Genomic DNA, 17,599 nt, shown 5'->3' with positions numbered 1-17,599 from the left:
CTCGTCACGACGCGCCGCGCCGCGCCGCGCCGCGGGTTGCGGGAATGAGCCGAGCCGATATCTTGCGCCTATAAAAGGGAGGTCGCTCCTCCCAAAGAGATGCACCAGAACTTCTCCTTCCTCTCGCCACCGGTTCCAATCTCTGAGCTGCTGCTGTCTTTCTCATCTCGGCTTGCGGCGTGCACCGCAGGTCGGGACAGTAGGCCTCCGAAACCGCACCTCTTTGAGTCCTGTACGGGAGAAGGGTGGTAAGGTTTTTGGGAAGCGCTCTGCGCGACTACTGGCTTCTTCATCACGGACTCCGACGATTACTTCTCCGATGTCGACTACCTCAGCAATGACATGGCTGGAGAGGATGTCGACCCCAAGTCCAGTGCTTCTGTTGCTGCTGTCCCGTATGTGTTCTTCTTCTTTTTGTCAGATGTCCTGCCACAGTTTCTCGTACTAGTTCTTGCCCTACATGTGTTAGGTTCTACTCCACATATGCAACATGATCTAGTGTCTGTCCTAGATGTGTTCAGTTCAAGTTCATATATGCAGATGCTATTTACTTTCTCTCCGTCAGATTGCATGACTTGCTTTATCGCAGCTATATTAGTCATGCTTTATCTAATATTTCTGTTAATAAAATTATTTGGTAAATTGCTCATATTTCCAACATAAACTCGGCTCGTCTATAGGATACATACTAAAAAAATATGCCCATGCATTGCAACAGAAGGAAAACAATCAGATTATGTAGATATGGCAGAGATAATAAAAGTTTGAAACATATGCCAGGATGAGGTAAGGACTTTTGAAAGACTGAAGTTGTGTCAATTTTTTAGGGCTCAACGTTGTACAGAAAAGCGGAAACCATTTTTGCGACCCGCGATGTACTATATAAAATCATAAAACAACGTCCATAGATCCAAAAAAAACTCTATTTAAGCAGGTTCATTTTGTTTGTTATTTACGGATCTGGTTGAATTTTTGTGAACATCTTCTATTTTAAAAAATCCCAATTATGTTTTCAATACACAATAAAAACATGAATATTTTTTATCTGTGAACATTTTTTCCGAAATCATAAATTCTTTTATAATATGCAAAGAGTTTTTTTTAAATACCAGACATTTTATGATTTTCAACTATTTTTTGGATTCGTGAACATTTTATGATTTCTCAAAATATTCCCTAATTATCAATTTTTGGGAATTTAAAATTTTAAATTCTTTTATAATATGCGAAGATTTTTTTTGAAAATACCAGACATTTTATGATTTTTCAACTATTTTTTGAATTCATGAACATTTTATGATTTCTCAAAAAAATCCCAATGTCGCAATTTTTGGAAATTTAAAATTTTGAATTCTTTTATAATATGCGAAGAGCTTTTTTAAATACCAGACATTTTATGATTTTCCAAATATTTTTGAATTCATGAACATTTTATGATTTCTCAAAAAATTCCCATTGTCGCAATTTTAATTTTTTTAGAAATCTAGAATTAATTTAAAGAAGAAAAAACAAAAACATAAATAAGAAAAGAATAAAAAAGGGGTGTCACACCCCGGACATGGGCCAGCCCATCAACACGTCCGGGGGTGGAGGAAGCTCGCTCAAGCCATTGTGGTACTTGTGGGCTTTAATAAATACATTGGTGTCACTGTATAAGAACCGTATCCGACGAAGACGACTTTGAGAAAAAACAAATCTTTTTTTGCCACTTACAGGTGGCATTGATGGGTAATTGTTACCAACTTCGAAGGTAATTTAGATGACGTTGAACGGGCAGAACACTCCGTGCTTTATTATTAGGGAAAGATATTAGGCCGACTCGCAAAGCATGACCATCGTCCAGAATTGTTCCCGTATTTGACAAAATCAAAGTCATGTCAATGTTTTGCACGATTTTTAAGCGTTCCTCAAATTGCAAAAAAATGAAAAAAAGGAGAAAATATAGAAAAACATGCTGGGAAGAAAAGTGAAGAAACCCAAAAAACCCCAATAAAACTATCCTAAAGGAAAATAGTTATTTTTAGGGGTCCTAAAGGAAAATAGCTTAATATACCCTGTCCGAATATTTTTGAGGGAAAACCGTTCCCTATGAGGCTGGCCCAACTAGGGGTTCTCGTAGACAAGCACGGCTTTGTCACTCACAGTGGGCTGGGCTATTCATGGTCTTCCCAGGGGGCGGTGATGTTTGTGGACACATTTGAATGTGTCCGCACACAGTCAGATGGATGGAGGCCATCCAACCGAGTCATAAAAAATTCGGAACCATATGTTTTTCTTTCCAGTTTAAATATTGAAAATAATCAAAAATAAATACCACAGTGCATTGTTAACTCAGAGATAGATATTCTCATGCAATAATAAATAAAATAAAATAATTACAATGCAAATATTAAGTTTTGAATTCAACTTATTCAGACACATGTTCTAGTTGTCTATACGAACGTCGAAAAATGTTCAATCATATTATTCTGAAACTATGTACGAGTTTGTTGACTGCAAATCTGATAATGTAATTCGAGAAATTCCTCGAACGTTGTCGGATCTAGATAAGATCACACATCTATTGAAACTCCAAACTATGGTGAACACCCTCACCCTCATCCTTCGCAATCATGTTATGCATGCTCATACAAGTTGTCATGACATCTCATAGTGTCTCTGGATCCCATTATTTAGCATGTCCACGTACAACTAAAAATGGGCTTGGAGCACTCTAATGCTCTCTTCACATCTTTTCTAACTACTTGTCTTGCAACAAAATGTCACTTTTTTGTTACCTATTGTCTCAGAGGTGGTCTTGATAAAGGTCATCCATGAAGGATAGATACCATCACAAAGATAGTACTCCATATTGTACTCATCCTCATTGATGGTATAGTTACACGCAAGAGCTTAACCCGCACACAACATTAAGAACGATGAGGTCGCTGCAAAATATTGATGTCATTGTGAGACCATCACATCCGAAAGGAAGAGTTCTAAATGCGTATGTCTTGTGATGCAACTGATTCAAGAATGATGATGACCTTTTTATGATGCCCCTGGTATTTGCCTTGTTGAGCATATAGTCAATCCCTCCATTTCATGTGCATGCAATCCAGAGATCCACGCATACCCTAAAACCTTCTTGATTCTCCAATTGCCACGAGCCTTGTCGTGTCTTTTGGTTCTCAATGCAATAGCAAATCTAACCATGGCCTCCAAGCATGCGTTTTCAGACATCCGGAGGTACTCGTCCCACGGATATGAGGTTGTGTCGTATACAAGCATCCTCATAGCAGTTGTGCACTTCTAGAGACTTGAGTACCCAATGCGACCAATGACATCCTTCTTCTGCTTGAAGTAGTCATTTTCAACCCTGTCATCTAAGTAGAGGCACATGAACAATGGTCACTGCATCCAAAATCGATGTCAGAAATAGCTTTTGAATAGTGCAGCGAGTAATTTTAACATGCTCCCTCTTACCCCTTCTTTTCACATTAGAGCTAAGAAGGTACTCCCTCCGTAAAGAAATATAAGAGTGTTTAGGTCACTACTTTAGTGATCTAAACCCTCTTATATTTCTTTACAGAGGGAGTAAGAGTTAATCAGACCACTAGTTAATCAAATCAATGGTTTAGATGTATTATGTACTCTGGCCTCTCATGTGAAAAAGGGAGGTAAGAGGGACCATGCTAAAATTTGCCATAGTGCAGCAAGGGCAACAACACCTGATGTCACTTTGTTGAAGCCTTGAAGCTAAGAACATGCTAAAATTTGCCATAGTGCAGCAAGGGCAACAACACCTGATGTCACTTTGTTGAAGCCTTGAAGCTAAGAACATGCTCTCCGCATGCTCCGTTTCTTCAAGAATCGCCCTCATCATTGCCATTTCATACTCATATTGGTCATCATATGATGAAAACGAATCCATGAACTTAGCATAGAAGTACTCATCATCTGAATCCATTGTGTTTGCCTCAAAGTAAATAATGAGAATGTAACAAAATGCACCACGTCATGTGTTTGGACACTTGCTAGGTGCGGTGTCGTCCATGGGTGGTGTCCATGGGGCGGAGGATACCTGAGCGGTGGCCGAATCCGGGAGAGTACGGCATCCATGTACGGAATACTTGGGGCTTCGTCGGCAAGGTTCCTACAAGACCTGGACGGCGTTCAGGGAAGGGGGGGAGGGTACAAGGACAACTTTGAGAGTGAGAGATAGATAGCGCAGGATGAGAAAAAGGGTTGTGAAAGGCCTCCATATTGGATTTTGAGTGGGACACAGATGTTGGAGTCTGACGTGGTGGCCATCTGAACTCCCTAAGGCTCCCTTGATTTGGAGCCGTTGTAGGCTTTCAGATGTTCGGACTAGTCCCGACCAATTTGATGATCTGCATTGAACGACTAAACGTGTTAGGATAAACTAAACATTTACAAGTGTTTCAATGATCCACATTGGAGATGCCATAAGGAAACTATGGGACCTCCTATTTGCCGATTTTTGCGGCAAATAGAGTAGCAACATAGAGAGGGAAGCCTGACTGGGCTGGACCATCAACAAGCCCAACGCGCGACACTGTAGCGAGTTTTTTTTTTGCATCACGGGCGGTTATTATTTTTAGCATTACAGTGTCGTCTTTACTATAGCAGTCCGGCAACAGTAACGTCTGGTTCACTACAACGGTCCAGCTATTGAACCAATCACAGTAGCAAATCAATTTTTTCCATTTCAGACATTTTTTTACAAACATGAACATTTTTTAAATTCCCAAAAAATTCAAAATCACGAATTTCTTAAATTTGTGAACAAAACTTGGAAAGAAGAACAAAATTTGAAATTCTGAACAATGTTTGAAAACCTGGATAATTTTTGAAATTCTCGAATATATTTTTTAAATGCACATTTTTATATTTCTGAACAAAATATGAGAACATGATTTTTTTTTGAAAAAATCAAACATTTTTTGAATTTCCCAAACAGTTCTCAGAAACAAGAAGATTTTTATCTATGAAACAAAATTGAGAAGATGAATATTTTTTGAAATTCTGAACATTTGTATGAATAAGCCATTTCCCCAAAATATATAAAAAGTCAAGAACACTAATATTTTTTAGAAAAATCACAAATAATTTAAAGTCTTGAATAAATAAATAGAAATAAAATAAAATTGAGAAGGGGGGAAATAAAAATAAACATAAATAGAAAAAAGAAATGGAGAAAAAAAACCCGGAAAACCGGTTCAAGAACCTCGTCGAAGGTTTGCCAAACTGGTGAAAACCCAGACTGTAACCTTTGTTTTTTGAGATAACAGACTGTAACCTTACAGAAGGTTCCAAAAACAGGATGGCAGACCGCTTGGTAGATCTAAACTTGGCCGGCCCATGTACTCGCCGGATGCCCTTGTCCCTGTGCGAAGCGTGGACAATTCCACGCATTGTGCGTCACATAGGATTCGCCGTTCGCGGCAAACGGCAACGTGCTGGCGGAACAGATTCAGGCCCCTGCTTGGACATTTATTTTTTGATAACTTAAAACTTTATTTCTCATATGATAGCCAAGTCATTTACAATAAGGTGAGAAACAAAGTCAGGTATAGAACTTTCCCAAAAATCGGAAAATCTATTTTTGAAAGAGAATTTTGCTAAGCTATCTGCTACTTCATTGGCCTCTCGGAAGCAGTGGACACATTCCACATTTGTAAGATCTGCTGTTAATTGTTTGCATTCTAGTACTATGGCAACATCTGGTCCAAAGAACTCATTGAAAATCTGAACTGCATTTGTACTATCAGACTCAATAACCACTGAGCTGCAACCAATCCGGAGTGCAAGGATTATACCGTTGTATACTGCATGAATTTCTGCTGAGTCCACACTGCTAACATGGGGAATGAACCAGCAAGCAGCAGCAACAACATCACCTTTATCGCCTCGAGCAATAGCTCCCGTAGCCCCTGACATGTTTTCAGAACAAAAGGATGCATCCACATTTATCTTGACCATTCCCGCTGCTGGTTTCCGCCACATATGCTCCCTCTTACGCACCGTAAATTTGGGCGGTGATGCTCGGATAAAATTAGTACATAGTACTTTGATCGATGTGGCTGTACGATCAGGGGATTGTATGCTTACCCCCCTCACAAACTGACGGTGTTGCCACCAAATATACTATGTTGAAACCGCGATCAACTCTGCCTTTGGGAGCTCGTTCGAAACACCTTGAGCCCTGCATAGAATCTCCATGGTTACAGGTCCTGACCGATCTTCAGAAATAGCTCAACAAATGTCGTCTTCAAGGCCAAGTTCTGACCAAACTTCCATCGCTCGAGGACACGCAAAGAGACAATGTTGGATATCTTCCATACCAATCCTACAATGTGGACACTGTGCACTTAACGGAATATGGCGATTAGCTAAGGTTCCAAAGCAGGGGAGGACTCCTTTTAATGTTTTCCAGATGAAATGCTTCACTTTCTCAGGTAAAACAAGGGCCCAAATGGTCTTCCAGATATCATTCAATTGAGAACCACCCTGACCGTCTCCCCAACGCCACTGGTGTCCGAATTGGTGTTCAAATTCAACATGGTAAGCGGATCTAACTGAGAAAGTACCAGACCGCGTAGCATTCCAAGCTACAAAATCATCGAACACCTCAACCCTCAGTGGTATTTGTAAAATTCTTTGTGCATCCACAACTGAAAAAAACTGAACGAATAAGTTCTTCATCCCACAAACCTGAGTGTGGATCTATTAGTTCTTTCACTTTATTCAACATTATCCCTCCTCTAGGCGTAATCACTTTCCTGGATTCACTAGAGGGTATCCAAGGATCTTGCCAAATGTCAATTCTTGAGCCAGTTCCAACACACCATATACAGCCCCTTTTGAATGTTTGAATGCCCGCAACAATGCTCTGCCATGTAAACGAGGAACCCTTCTTGGGGTCCGCACTGAGAATATCACCATCTGGATAGTACTTAGCTTTCAGAACACGTGCACACAAAGAATCTGGATTTTGGAGAAGTCACCAACACTGTTTTGCTAATAAAGCAAGGTTAAAACTGTGAAGGTCTCTAAACCCCATACCACCCTTCCTCTTTGGAATGCACATCTTCCATCATGCAAACCAATGCAATTTCTTTTTCTCCTCATTATCTCCCCACCAAAACCCCGCAATCTCATCAGTTATATTTTTGCAAGTCCCTTTTGGGAGTTTAAACACAGACATGGCATAAGTAGGGATCGCCTGTGCAACTGATTTTAATAAGATCTCTTTCCCTTGTATAGATAGAGTCTTCTCCTTCCACCCTTTCAATCTCTGACAAATTCTATCAATGAGATGCTGGAAGCAGTCACTTCGATCCACTCCAACCATTGTAGGCAAACCTAAATACTTGTCAGAAAGGGCTTCTGTTAAGATATCCAGTTCCCTGCAAATCTCTTCTCTGACATGGACATTGGTGCTTGGACTGAAAAAACACTTGATTTAGCAGTGCTAATCTACTGCCCAGAGCTACTGCAATATGTGGTAAGTATTCTCTTCAAGGTGTGTGCATTATGGGCATTGGCCCTCATCAATATCAAGGAATCATCAGCAAACAAGAGATGGGATATAGATGGAGCATTTCTACATACGAGAATACCTTCAATTCTGCCAATATCCTCCTCATGGGCTAACAAGCAAGATAAGCCCTCTGAGCACAACAAAAATAGATAAGGGGACAGAGGATCCCCCTGTCTCAGTCCCCTAGTAGGTATAAATTCTTCAGTCTCGGTGTCATTAAATCTCACTCTGTAACTTACTGATGTCACACATTCCATGATCAAATCCACCCAAAAAGAGTGGAACCCCAACTTCAGCATCATTTGTTTCAAAAATTCCCATTCTACTCTGTCATAAGCTTTCAACATATCAAGTTTCACTGCACAAACCCCGTTTGAGCCGTGGGTCTTTTTCTTAAGGGAAAACTTTGTTTTTGCCACTCTAGTTTTTGCCTACTTTGCTTATGCCACTCTAGAATTTGACATATCACTTTTGCCACTCTTAGTTTTTGACAATACATCACAAATGCCATTCCGTGGCAAAAGCAATAAATTTTCATTTCACTTTTGCCACTCTTAGATTTTGACAAGTATCACAATTGCCACTATAAAATTATTACTTTTGCCACGGAATGGCAATTGTGATGTATTCTTAAAAACTAAGAGTGGTAGAAGTGAAATGTCAAATTCTAGAGTGGCATAAGCAAAGTGGTCAAAAGATAGAGTGGCAAAAACAAAGTTTTCCCATTTCTTAATTGCATGGAAACACTCATAGGCAACCAACATATTGTCCGTAATTAGCCGACCCGGAACAAAAGCACTTTGGGTTGGTGAAATAACATCTGGTAGGATTTTCTTCAACCTATTTGCCAGCATTTTGGAGATGATTTTGTACACAACATTGCACAGGCTAATATGTCTGTATTGAGTGATTACCTCCGAGTTCTCAACCTTTGGGATCAGGACAATATTTGTTTGGTTCCAACCACTAGGAATTTTTTTATTGTTAATCGCATCAAGAACCTCGTTTGTTAGTTCCTCTTCAAGAATATGCCAAAATCTCTTGAAAAATAGAGCATGCAGGCCGTCCGGACCAGGGGCCTTCATGTCTCCAATCTGAAACAACGCCTTCCGCACGTCCTCCCTTGAGAATGGAGCGATTAGCATTCTGTTCATCTCAGCTGTGATCCGGGGTTTTACTACCTGCAGAATGTCCTGCTGAATGACACCCGAATCAGACTTAAATAAATTACCAAAGTAATCAAGAATGAGAGGGCCGAGGTTAACATTCCCCTCGACCCATCCATTATTATTATTCCTCGGTTTTTTGATCAGGTTTCTACGTCTCCTAACTGACGCGAACTGGTTGAAATATTTAGTGTTGCGATCGCCGCGTCGGAGCCAATTCACATGGCCCCTCTGTGACCAGTATATTTCATTTTGATCAAGTAAGTTCTCAATCAGAACTGAGAGCTCTTTCTGCTTCATTTTGACCTCTTCATTATAAGGTGCTCGCATCAATTCTTCAAGGTCTCTCTGAGCTTTCTTCAGCCTTGCTTTTGGGCCTTTCAAGACTTTACGGTCCCAATCATGCATGTCTTTATGGACAGATTCTAGCTTTTGTTTACTGAATCTTGAATGGTTGCTTTGAGCCAGGCCGTTTTAACTATCTCTTCAAGAGTTTCCTCTGCCAGCCATCTTGCTTCAAATTTGCGTGCGTATTTTGGTCTGCTAGTAGCCACCCCTGCGAGATATTCAGTATCCAAACAGATTGGCCGGTGGTCAGATTTCCCCATGTCCAAATTACTCAGACCCGCCATAAGATGCAAGGCCATCCATCCAGAATTTGAGACGGCCCGATCAAGCCGCTCCTTCAGTCCACCACGGAACCAGGTGAACTTGTCACCGGTATAACCTACATCCTCCAAAGAACAGTATGAGAGCGCGTCTTGGAACGCCTCAAGTCGAGTCTGCTGTCGGGGAGCTCCTCCCTCTTTCTCCGAGGAGAAGAGAATCTCGTTGAAGTCCCCAATAACCGCCCACGGCAGGTTGGACTGATCATGAAGGTCTCTTAGGAGCTGATATGTACGTTCTTTATTATCCCAGCCAGGCTCTCCGTAAATACCAGTCAGCCTCCATGTATCCCCGTTCTGTTCTTGTACCGAAACATCAATGAAATCTAGGGTGAAAGCCCGGGAGTAGATCCTAACCTCCTTCTTCCAGACTAGCAGCAGTCCGCCCCTTCTTCCATCAGGACTTGGTGCCACAATCATCTCATCCACCCCCAATTTCCTTCTCACCGTTTCTGCCTTATCAACATCCAAGTGCGTTTCAGACAGAAAGAACGCATCTGATCAGTGTTGCCGTTGGATGTCTAGCAGCGAGCGAACTGTCGGGGCACCGAGGAGTCCCCGACAATTCCAGCTTATGAGTTTCATGGCTCGTGGCGATCCCCCTTGAGATCAGCACATCATCACATCCAGTCACACATACGCTGAACCATACCTTCACTCTGAACCCATCAAGCCCCGTGCATGCATGTTCCTCAATCCTCACGCAGAGTATGATGGATCAAAAATTCAGATCTACTCACGAACACCTAGGGTGCAAGCACCTGGAGACTCGTAGCAGAGAAACGAAGACCAGCGACAGCACCACCGGGCGCCGACCTGGGAAAGAGAGACCGGCGCACTCGCCGCCGCCACGGAGGCGGCCGGCGGCGGGCCGGCTAAACCCCAGTCGCCTTAGGTATCGCCTCCAGCGAGAAAAACTCTTCAGGCCTCCCCTGCTTGGACATTCTTCGCTAGCTGGACTGACGCACTTCTTCTAAAAAAAAAAGCTGGACCGACGTACTGTTTTTATTTTTCGCGGGTTGACGGACGCACTCACCGGACGTCGGCGCTCGATCAGTTCAAACCCCACCGTGCCCACGAGGCGCGCAGCAAGCTCATGCTCGACAACCAAACCCACTCACTGTCACTGCCTCACTAATCACTCGGTACCCAGTGGGCACGTGACCCCATAAGTGCTGGTCACCGGCCAGGGACCCCACACGATTTAAGTTCGTGCGTTGGCGCGTTTGGTTAGGTCATGGCGCAATCTCATCGTACTGTTGCTGGGTGCTAGTACTACTAGGAGCAGGCAAGTCAAAGCGTATGGGAGTTTTTTCTCACCTCCACGTTATTGGTACGGATGCCGGATCCCTTGTACCCTAGTAAAGAATTGAAAAATTCAAGAAACAAAAAGTAGTAGTACCTCTAGAAACGGAGCGCCGGAGTTGCTCTAAACAAACGCGCGCCCATGCCTGACCCGAACCCGTTACCAAATGCTCTCCCCGTCTCAAAATTCTTGTCTTAAATTGGTCTGATAGGGTGTTCTAACTCTAAACATGACTAACATCCGGTTTTTGGACAAATGTAAGACAAAAAATTTTGAAACGAAGAAAGTATTAGTAAAGATACCTTTTAATTTTATAAGTCAAACTTACCAAAAATTGATCACATTTTATAAGATTTTTGAGTGAATTTCATTTGTTTTACCTCCTAGATTCATGCTTGTGACAACAATCGCCCATTTATCATTTTCTCTCCACATTTTTATCCAATTCAAACAAACTTATGCCATAAAAATATTATATTTGATCTGGTGCTTACTCTGTATGCCACGGTCGTTGATTTAGTTTACCCTTTGCCTTTTTGGTTTGTTTTGGTTTTGGGATGATCGAACGGAACCCAGCCACGTCCGTCTGCACTTAGCCCAACCACACATCCCATCTAGTTGAGCCGCACCCAGCCGAACCGCGCACCCTCACCCAGTGAGCCGCACCCAGCCAAGCCCCCCTCCCCCATGGTTCAACTACGCCCAACCGTTGCTCCAGTTCTTTTTTCCTTCTCTTTTGATCCTTGTATTTTTCCTTTTTCGGCGATGGAGTAGCCGAGGCAATCTTGGCGATGCTGATGGTTTGTGATCACATGCATTGAGTGAGCCTCCAGTATCCTTGTCTCATGCTCCTCTACAACCTCTCAACGCTTGCTCTATTTTGAGACGAAAATGAGATATTTTGGCCGGCCAGGGATGGTTTTTATTGAGAAGTTGATTTTCTTGGGGGAGGGGTTGAGGCACTTGTAAGGTTCAGATCATTCATGGTGCGTGTTGCCGCCTGTCTAATTTGACTCTTAATTATTAGATATACACATTAATTTTCATACATTTGTTTGCATTGTTTTGAATTATTTTCCATCCTGATAGCTTGTGCTTGTCTCCTTCATTTAACTATATGTAACTGAAGAGTGTTATCAAGTTGTTTGCCAAAGAATTAGTGTTTGAGTTTTTTCTTCTTAGGTTTAATAGACTTGTAGTTGGTTCAAGCTGTGGTATCAAGTCCTGGTGCTTGCATTTATTCTGGATTTATTTCAGGATATCCGGTGATGCACGTTCAGTGGGAGATGACGTTCCGTCGACTGCGAGACGTCTACGGTTACTTCGTAAAATCTCAAGATGATATGCCGGCTGAGTCTTTCGGAGGTGCTCATAGGGATAGAGTGTGCATGTACGCGTTCATACCGGGAGGGTATGTGAGTATATATGAGCGCTTCGTCTGTACTGTGATAAAAAAAGTGTTTGGGTTTTAAATTTAAATGGTCAATGCAAAAAGAAAAGTATCTTCCAGTCGTTTTTTTTAATCTTCCAGTCGGGTAAACGGGCGTGCATGATCCGCGAACCCCGTAGGGCGGCAGCAGACAGATCTGTATCCACGAAAGCGACGGCCCCACAGCCCAAGATTTCTACCGCCTTTCCGCTTTATTCTCCCCAGAAATCCAACGGCGAAAAACATACTCCCTCGGTTCTCCCCGACCCGTCGGTGGAGGTGGAGCAGAACTGTCAAGCTCGGGGTTGGGCGAATCCCCACCGCCCTCGGAAAATCGGGGGAAACGCAGCTCTAAAACCCCGAGATTTTGGCCCCGGTTCTCTCCCAGCCGTTGCAGCTGCTGTTCGCCTAGGAGCTGGCGGTAACCCGGGATCCGGCCGGCGAGCCATTCTCCCCCCGCGAGCCATTCTTCCGCAGCTCCGAGCTCCGTCCTTCCTTCCGCCGCGACATCGCAATCCTTCGCCATTGGGTTGTGAGGTATGAGCTTGTTTTGTTTTCATCCCGTGGTTAGTTCGCCCCTCCACTGATCTCGACGCCACCTAGATCCGAGCCTCGCGCTTCACCTCTCCTGCTGCCGACATGGTGTGGGATTTTAGAGATCTGTTGTTTCAACAATTTTGGTAAAGTTTGGTGGTTAGGATACACCTGATGTGATACACGAAAGCCACATGCTTTCTTTCCTGTTTATTATCGTCCGTCTATGATTGCCTCAGGTGAAATTACGGTTCCCCGCAAAAAAAAAAAGACTTGAAATTGCGGTTGCGTCAGATTTAGGAAAAATATATGTAATGGACCATATAATTTAGTAGTATAAAAAAGACAATCTTATTCAGTGTGCAATTCTCAGGATAAACCATAATGGCCGTCAAGGGGGGTCCTGCGGACAACAGGACTAGAAGCACTGTGTCTATATGCATAGTGATTGGCTTGTGCTGCTTCTTCTACATCCTCGGGGCGTGGCAGAAGAGTGGCTTCGGAAAGGGGGACAGCATTGCCCTGGAGATCACGAAGCGGACCGATTGCACTATCTTGCCGAACCTCAGCTTCGACACACACCATTCTAAACAAGGCAGCTCCGGCGATCTTGTTTCGCCGGTGAAGAAGTTTAAACCATGCCCGGACCGCTTCACGGACTATACACCTTGCCAAGATCAAAATAGAGCTATGAAATTTCCTCGGGAGAACATGAATTACAGAGAGCGGCATTGCCCACCGCAGAAAGAAAAGCTGCACTGCCTCGTACCACCGCCTAAGGGATATGTTGCTCCATTCCCATGGCCCAAAAGTCGGGACTATGTTCCTTTCGCGAATTGCCCCTATAAGAGCTTGACGGTCGAGAAAGCCATACAGAACTGGGTGCAGTACGAGGGCAACGTCTTCAGATTCCCCGGTGGAGGGACACAGTTCCCTCAAGGTGCTGATAAGTACATTGATCAACTGGCATCAGTTATACCGATTGCCAACGGGACCGTCAGGACTGCATTGGACACTGGTTGCGGGGTAAGCGGAGATATCAAACTGTATATTGCTTACTGCTACTTCGTGAGCTTCTTCTGACTTTCTTCATGTCCTAAAATTCTGATTTTTTTCAGGTGGCTAGCTGGGGAGCTTACTTGTTAAAGAGGAATGTTTTAGCCATGTCGTTTGCACCCAGAGATTCACACGAAGCCCAAGTACAGTTTGCTCTGGAGAGAGGTGTCCCAGCTGTTATTGGTGTTCTTGGCACAATTAAACTCCCTTATCCAGCAAGAGCCTTTGATATGGCCCATTGTTCTAGGTGCTTGATTCCATGGGGAATGAATGGTGAGCCTCTAACCATGTATCCTTCTATACTGTGCATCCAATATATGGGTTTGATACATTTTGTTATTGCGTAAATACCTTGTGCCATTTTGATGGAGTTCTTGTTCTACTTCTCATTTTTTTCTGTATTTGCTGATATGCAGATGGACTCTATATGATGGAAGTTGATAGGGTTCTAAGACCTGGTGGATACTGGGTGCTGTCAGGTCCTCCAATTAACTGGAAGGCGAACTACAAGGGTTGGCAACGTACAAAGGAGGATCTTGAGGCAGAGCAGAACAAGATAGAGGAAATGGCTGAGCTTCTATGTTGGGAGAAAGTCTCGGAGAAGGGTGAGACGGCAATATGGAGGAAAAGAGTAAATACCGAGTCCTGTCCTTCTAGGCTAGAAGAATCCACTGTGCAGATGTGTGAATCAACAAATGCAGATGATGTCTGGTATGTTTCTACTGTAGTTTTGTGAAACAATCTATTGGACAGAATTGCTAACTTTAGCTTAATATCCTTTAGCAGGATTCAGAGTATATATTACGATAGTCTAGCATCAATAGGTATACTGTCTGGTCAATGCATTATTTTAGCTTTGCCTACTTAGATGTGTTGATGTATTAACATGTTGTTAGAAGTTCTGGGTAATAATTTATATAACCTCTCTCCTATCCTATTTTTCACTTATTCTCGCAACACCAGGTACAAGAAGATGAAGGCATGTGTTACACCTCTTCCTGATGTAGAAAATCCAAGTGAAGTTGCCGGAGGAGCAATCAAGCCCTTCCCAAGCAGGCTCAACGCAATTCCTCCAAGAATTTCTAATGGGTTAATTCCAGGGGTTTCATCTCAAGCATATGAGAAAGACAACAAAATGTGGAAGAAGCATGTGAAGGCTTATAGCAATGTGAACAAGTATCTACTTACTGGTAGGTACAGAAACATCATGGACATGAATGCAGGTTTTGGGGGTTTTGCTGCGGCGATCGAGTCCCCAAAATCTTGGGTGATGAATGTGGTGCCAACCATAGCAAAGATTGCAACCCTGGGGGCTGTTTATGAGAGAGGATTGATTGGCATTTACCATGACTGGTATGGCTTGTTATGCCTGAATCTCGGCTCAGTAAAGTTGTTGTCATGAACTTACTGATATGTCTCACAATTCCATGTCAGGTGTGAAGCGTTCTCTACTTATCCAAGGACCTATGATCTTATCCATGCTAGTGGCCTTTTCACCTTGTATAACAATAAGTAAGCTGCTCCTGTCCCATGGCATCAGTTCTGTCACCTGGTATAACAATAAGTAAGATTGCCACTGCTGATTCATTTTGTATGTTAAAACCAAACAGGTGCAGCATGGAAGACATCCTCCTTGAGATGGACCGCATCTTGAGGCCTGAAGGTGCTGTTATAATGCGTGACGATGTCGATGTCTTGACAAAGGTGAACAAACTCGCTCGGGGCATGAGATGGAACACGAAGCTAGTTGACCACGAGGACGGCCCCCTAGTGCGTGAGAAGGTCTTGTATGCTGTGAAGCAGTATTGGGTTGGCGGAAACCAGACGGCCGCATCGTGAAGAACATATTCTAACACGGGGAATTCTGGGATCCACCTTTGAAGCTGGCTTCCTGGAATTGAGATATGGAGTCATCAGGTGCGAACAAAAATGGCCTACTCTTCTCCGGGGTAGCAATGAAGCAACCAAGGTTGATCGAGAGCAGTATATTGTTGTAGCAGTTTTGTAATTTAATTTCATTCGTCACTCGGCATGAAGTTACTCTGGTTAATTGAAGGATGTATTCTCAAGAAATATTATTGCTTTAGTTTCTGTAATTTTGCTCATGCTGCAACTTCTGAATGTTTGCTTCATTACCGGTAATCCCATCACTTCGTTGTTTCTTAGTTATGTACAGTTATTTCTTATGTAGCTTTACTGTGTTGTTACCTGAATGAACTGAATGTTTTCTACTCAAGAATGTATTTAGAAGAGATTTTTATTTTTTAGCAATTTTAGAAGAGATATTTTCTTCCTGCTTGGATCTTAATGGAACAATGGATGGGAGAACCTCTTGGTGTTGTTCCTGCTCAATCCCATTATGTGCATGCTAAATGTTTGGTATTCCTGCTCCATTCCACCATGTGCAGTTGTGAGTAGTCTAAAGAGTTGATGTATATGTTTTAGTGCAAGATGCTGCATATCTACTGTTACATCCGGAAATAAAATACAGATTGATATGCCGGCTGAGTGCCTATGCTTTAGGTTGCTTTCTTGCTGGATTACATTGCAGATAATGTTACCGTCCTTGTGATTCTTGTCGGAAGGGCCTATTTTGAAGATTATGCTGGCAAGCCTTCATTACCATTCATAGCTTCACACAACAGGCAAGACCAAAGGTTCAGTATGAGTTAACGGTATGTTCCTACTTCCTCCAAAAATTGACCTACTGTTTTTACTTACTTGGAACATAAAATATATCTTAAATTGCTTTACTGCAGTGCATAAATTCTTAGGTAGCTAAGCTTCCTCACAGGCCAATTTCGGCTGTACGTGCAGGAAGAGAGAAATGGTGGATTTAGGAACTGAGTAAATGCAAGACTTTGTTGCTTGTCCTAAACAAGTGTTATGTGGGTGATTTACTCCCTCCAGTTTTCTTCTGCGTGGTGAGGACGTGGTTACACGCTGGCTGTTGCTCCGCCAGCTCACAAAACAAGTAACGTTTTAGACATAACTTCAGTCGTACTTTTAAAACTTTGATTACCAATATAGTTTAAAAAATATTTGGACAGGAAACTTGAAAATCATCGATCAAAAAAGATTTTCAAATTCTGATAGTTTCCGTTGGTCTTATACATACATTATATTAAAATTTAGTAGTCAAATTTACATCTTAAGGACTATGTCGAGATGTTAAAAAGTTGCTTATTTGTGAACTGCAGTACTGTCTCAATCAATAGACAAACTGCTCTCCTACCATTAGTTCATTACCGTTCCCAGATATATATTACTATAACCTCTGTATCAAAATATAAGACGTTTTTGTGGACACGGAGGTATTAGATAAAGCTTTTCTTAGCGTCACTTTGGGAATAATCACAGGTTTTGATTCTAACTGACCTGTTGTATTAGAAAATGATTTCGTACGCACTAAGTCACATGGCAACTGCAAATTGTGGTTATCTGAACTATCATTGGTTTCCACATGATGACTGCTTGGTTTTTCATCATCAATCATTCGGTCACATTTCTTCAGAGTTTTTCTATGAGATAGATTGCCCATATGATTAGTTCTCTGACTCATAGGAAACTGAAATAGTGAAAGTGTCCTTCGAATCCTGAGCTCAAATGCAACCTTATGAACAGTAAAATAAAAAAATAGTTACAAAATTCAAAACATTCCAATTTTGGTCTAGGCAAAAACAACAAAATCTGCTGTCCAAAATGCTTTCAGAAGTAGAATTTTTGGAGCATTTGTTTTATTTTTCCCCGGAGCATTAGGAATATTTTCTCTTCATGGAAAATTGTAGGTGTGTAGAACATTCAACAATGTTGTCAAAAGAAATACAGAAGTTTCTAAATTTATTTACTATTTCTTTTGATTCACAAGGGTGCATTTGAGCTCGGGAGCAGAAACTC

The 17,599-nt window shown here is 42.2% G+C and overlaps 1 protein-coding gene across 1 annotated transcript; it reads left to right on the top strand.

Moving 5' to 3' along the window:
* Window positions 1-12,326: 12,326 nt before the first annotated feature.
* On the top strand, window positions 12,327-15,798 carry LOC123103889 (probable methyltransferase PMT2). Its single transcript, XM_044525586.1, has 7 exons — window positions 12,327-12,649; window positions 13,020-13,672; window positions 13,765-13,975; window positions 14,119-14,413; window positions 14,666-15,055; window positions 15,137-15,214; window positions 15,313-15,798. Exons 2-7 carry the CDS (start codon window positions 13,031-13,033, stop codon window positions 15,539-15,541), a joined length of 1,845 nt encoding a protein of 614 aa, XP_044381521.1. The 5' UTR covers window positions 12,327-12,649; window positions 13,020-13,030; the 3' UTR covers window positions 15,542-15,798.
* The last annotated feature ends 1,801 nt before the right edge of the window (window positions 15,799-17,599 follow it).

The sequence above is a fragment of the Triticum aestivum genome, chromosome 5A (genome assembly GCF_018294505.1).
Source record: "Triticum aestivum cultivar Chinese Spring chromosome 5A, IWGSC CS RefSeq v2.1, whole genome shotgun sequence".
NCBI lineage: Eukaryota > Viridiplantae > Streptophyta > Magnoliopsida > Poales > Poaceae > Triticum > Triticum aestivum.
Note: the sequence above shows the minus strand (reverse complement) of the source record. Positions and strands in the feature narration are given on the sequence as shown.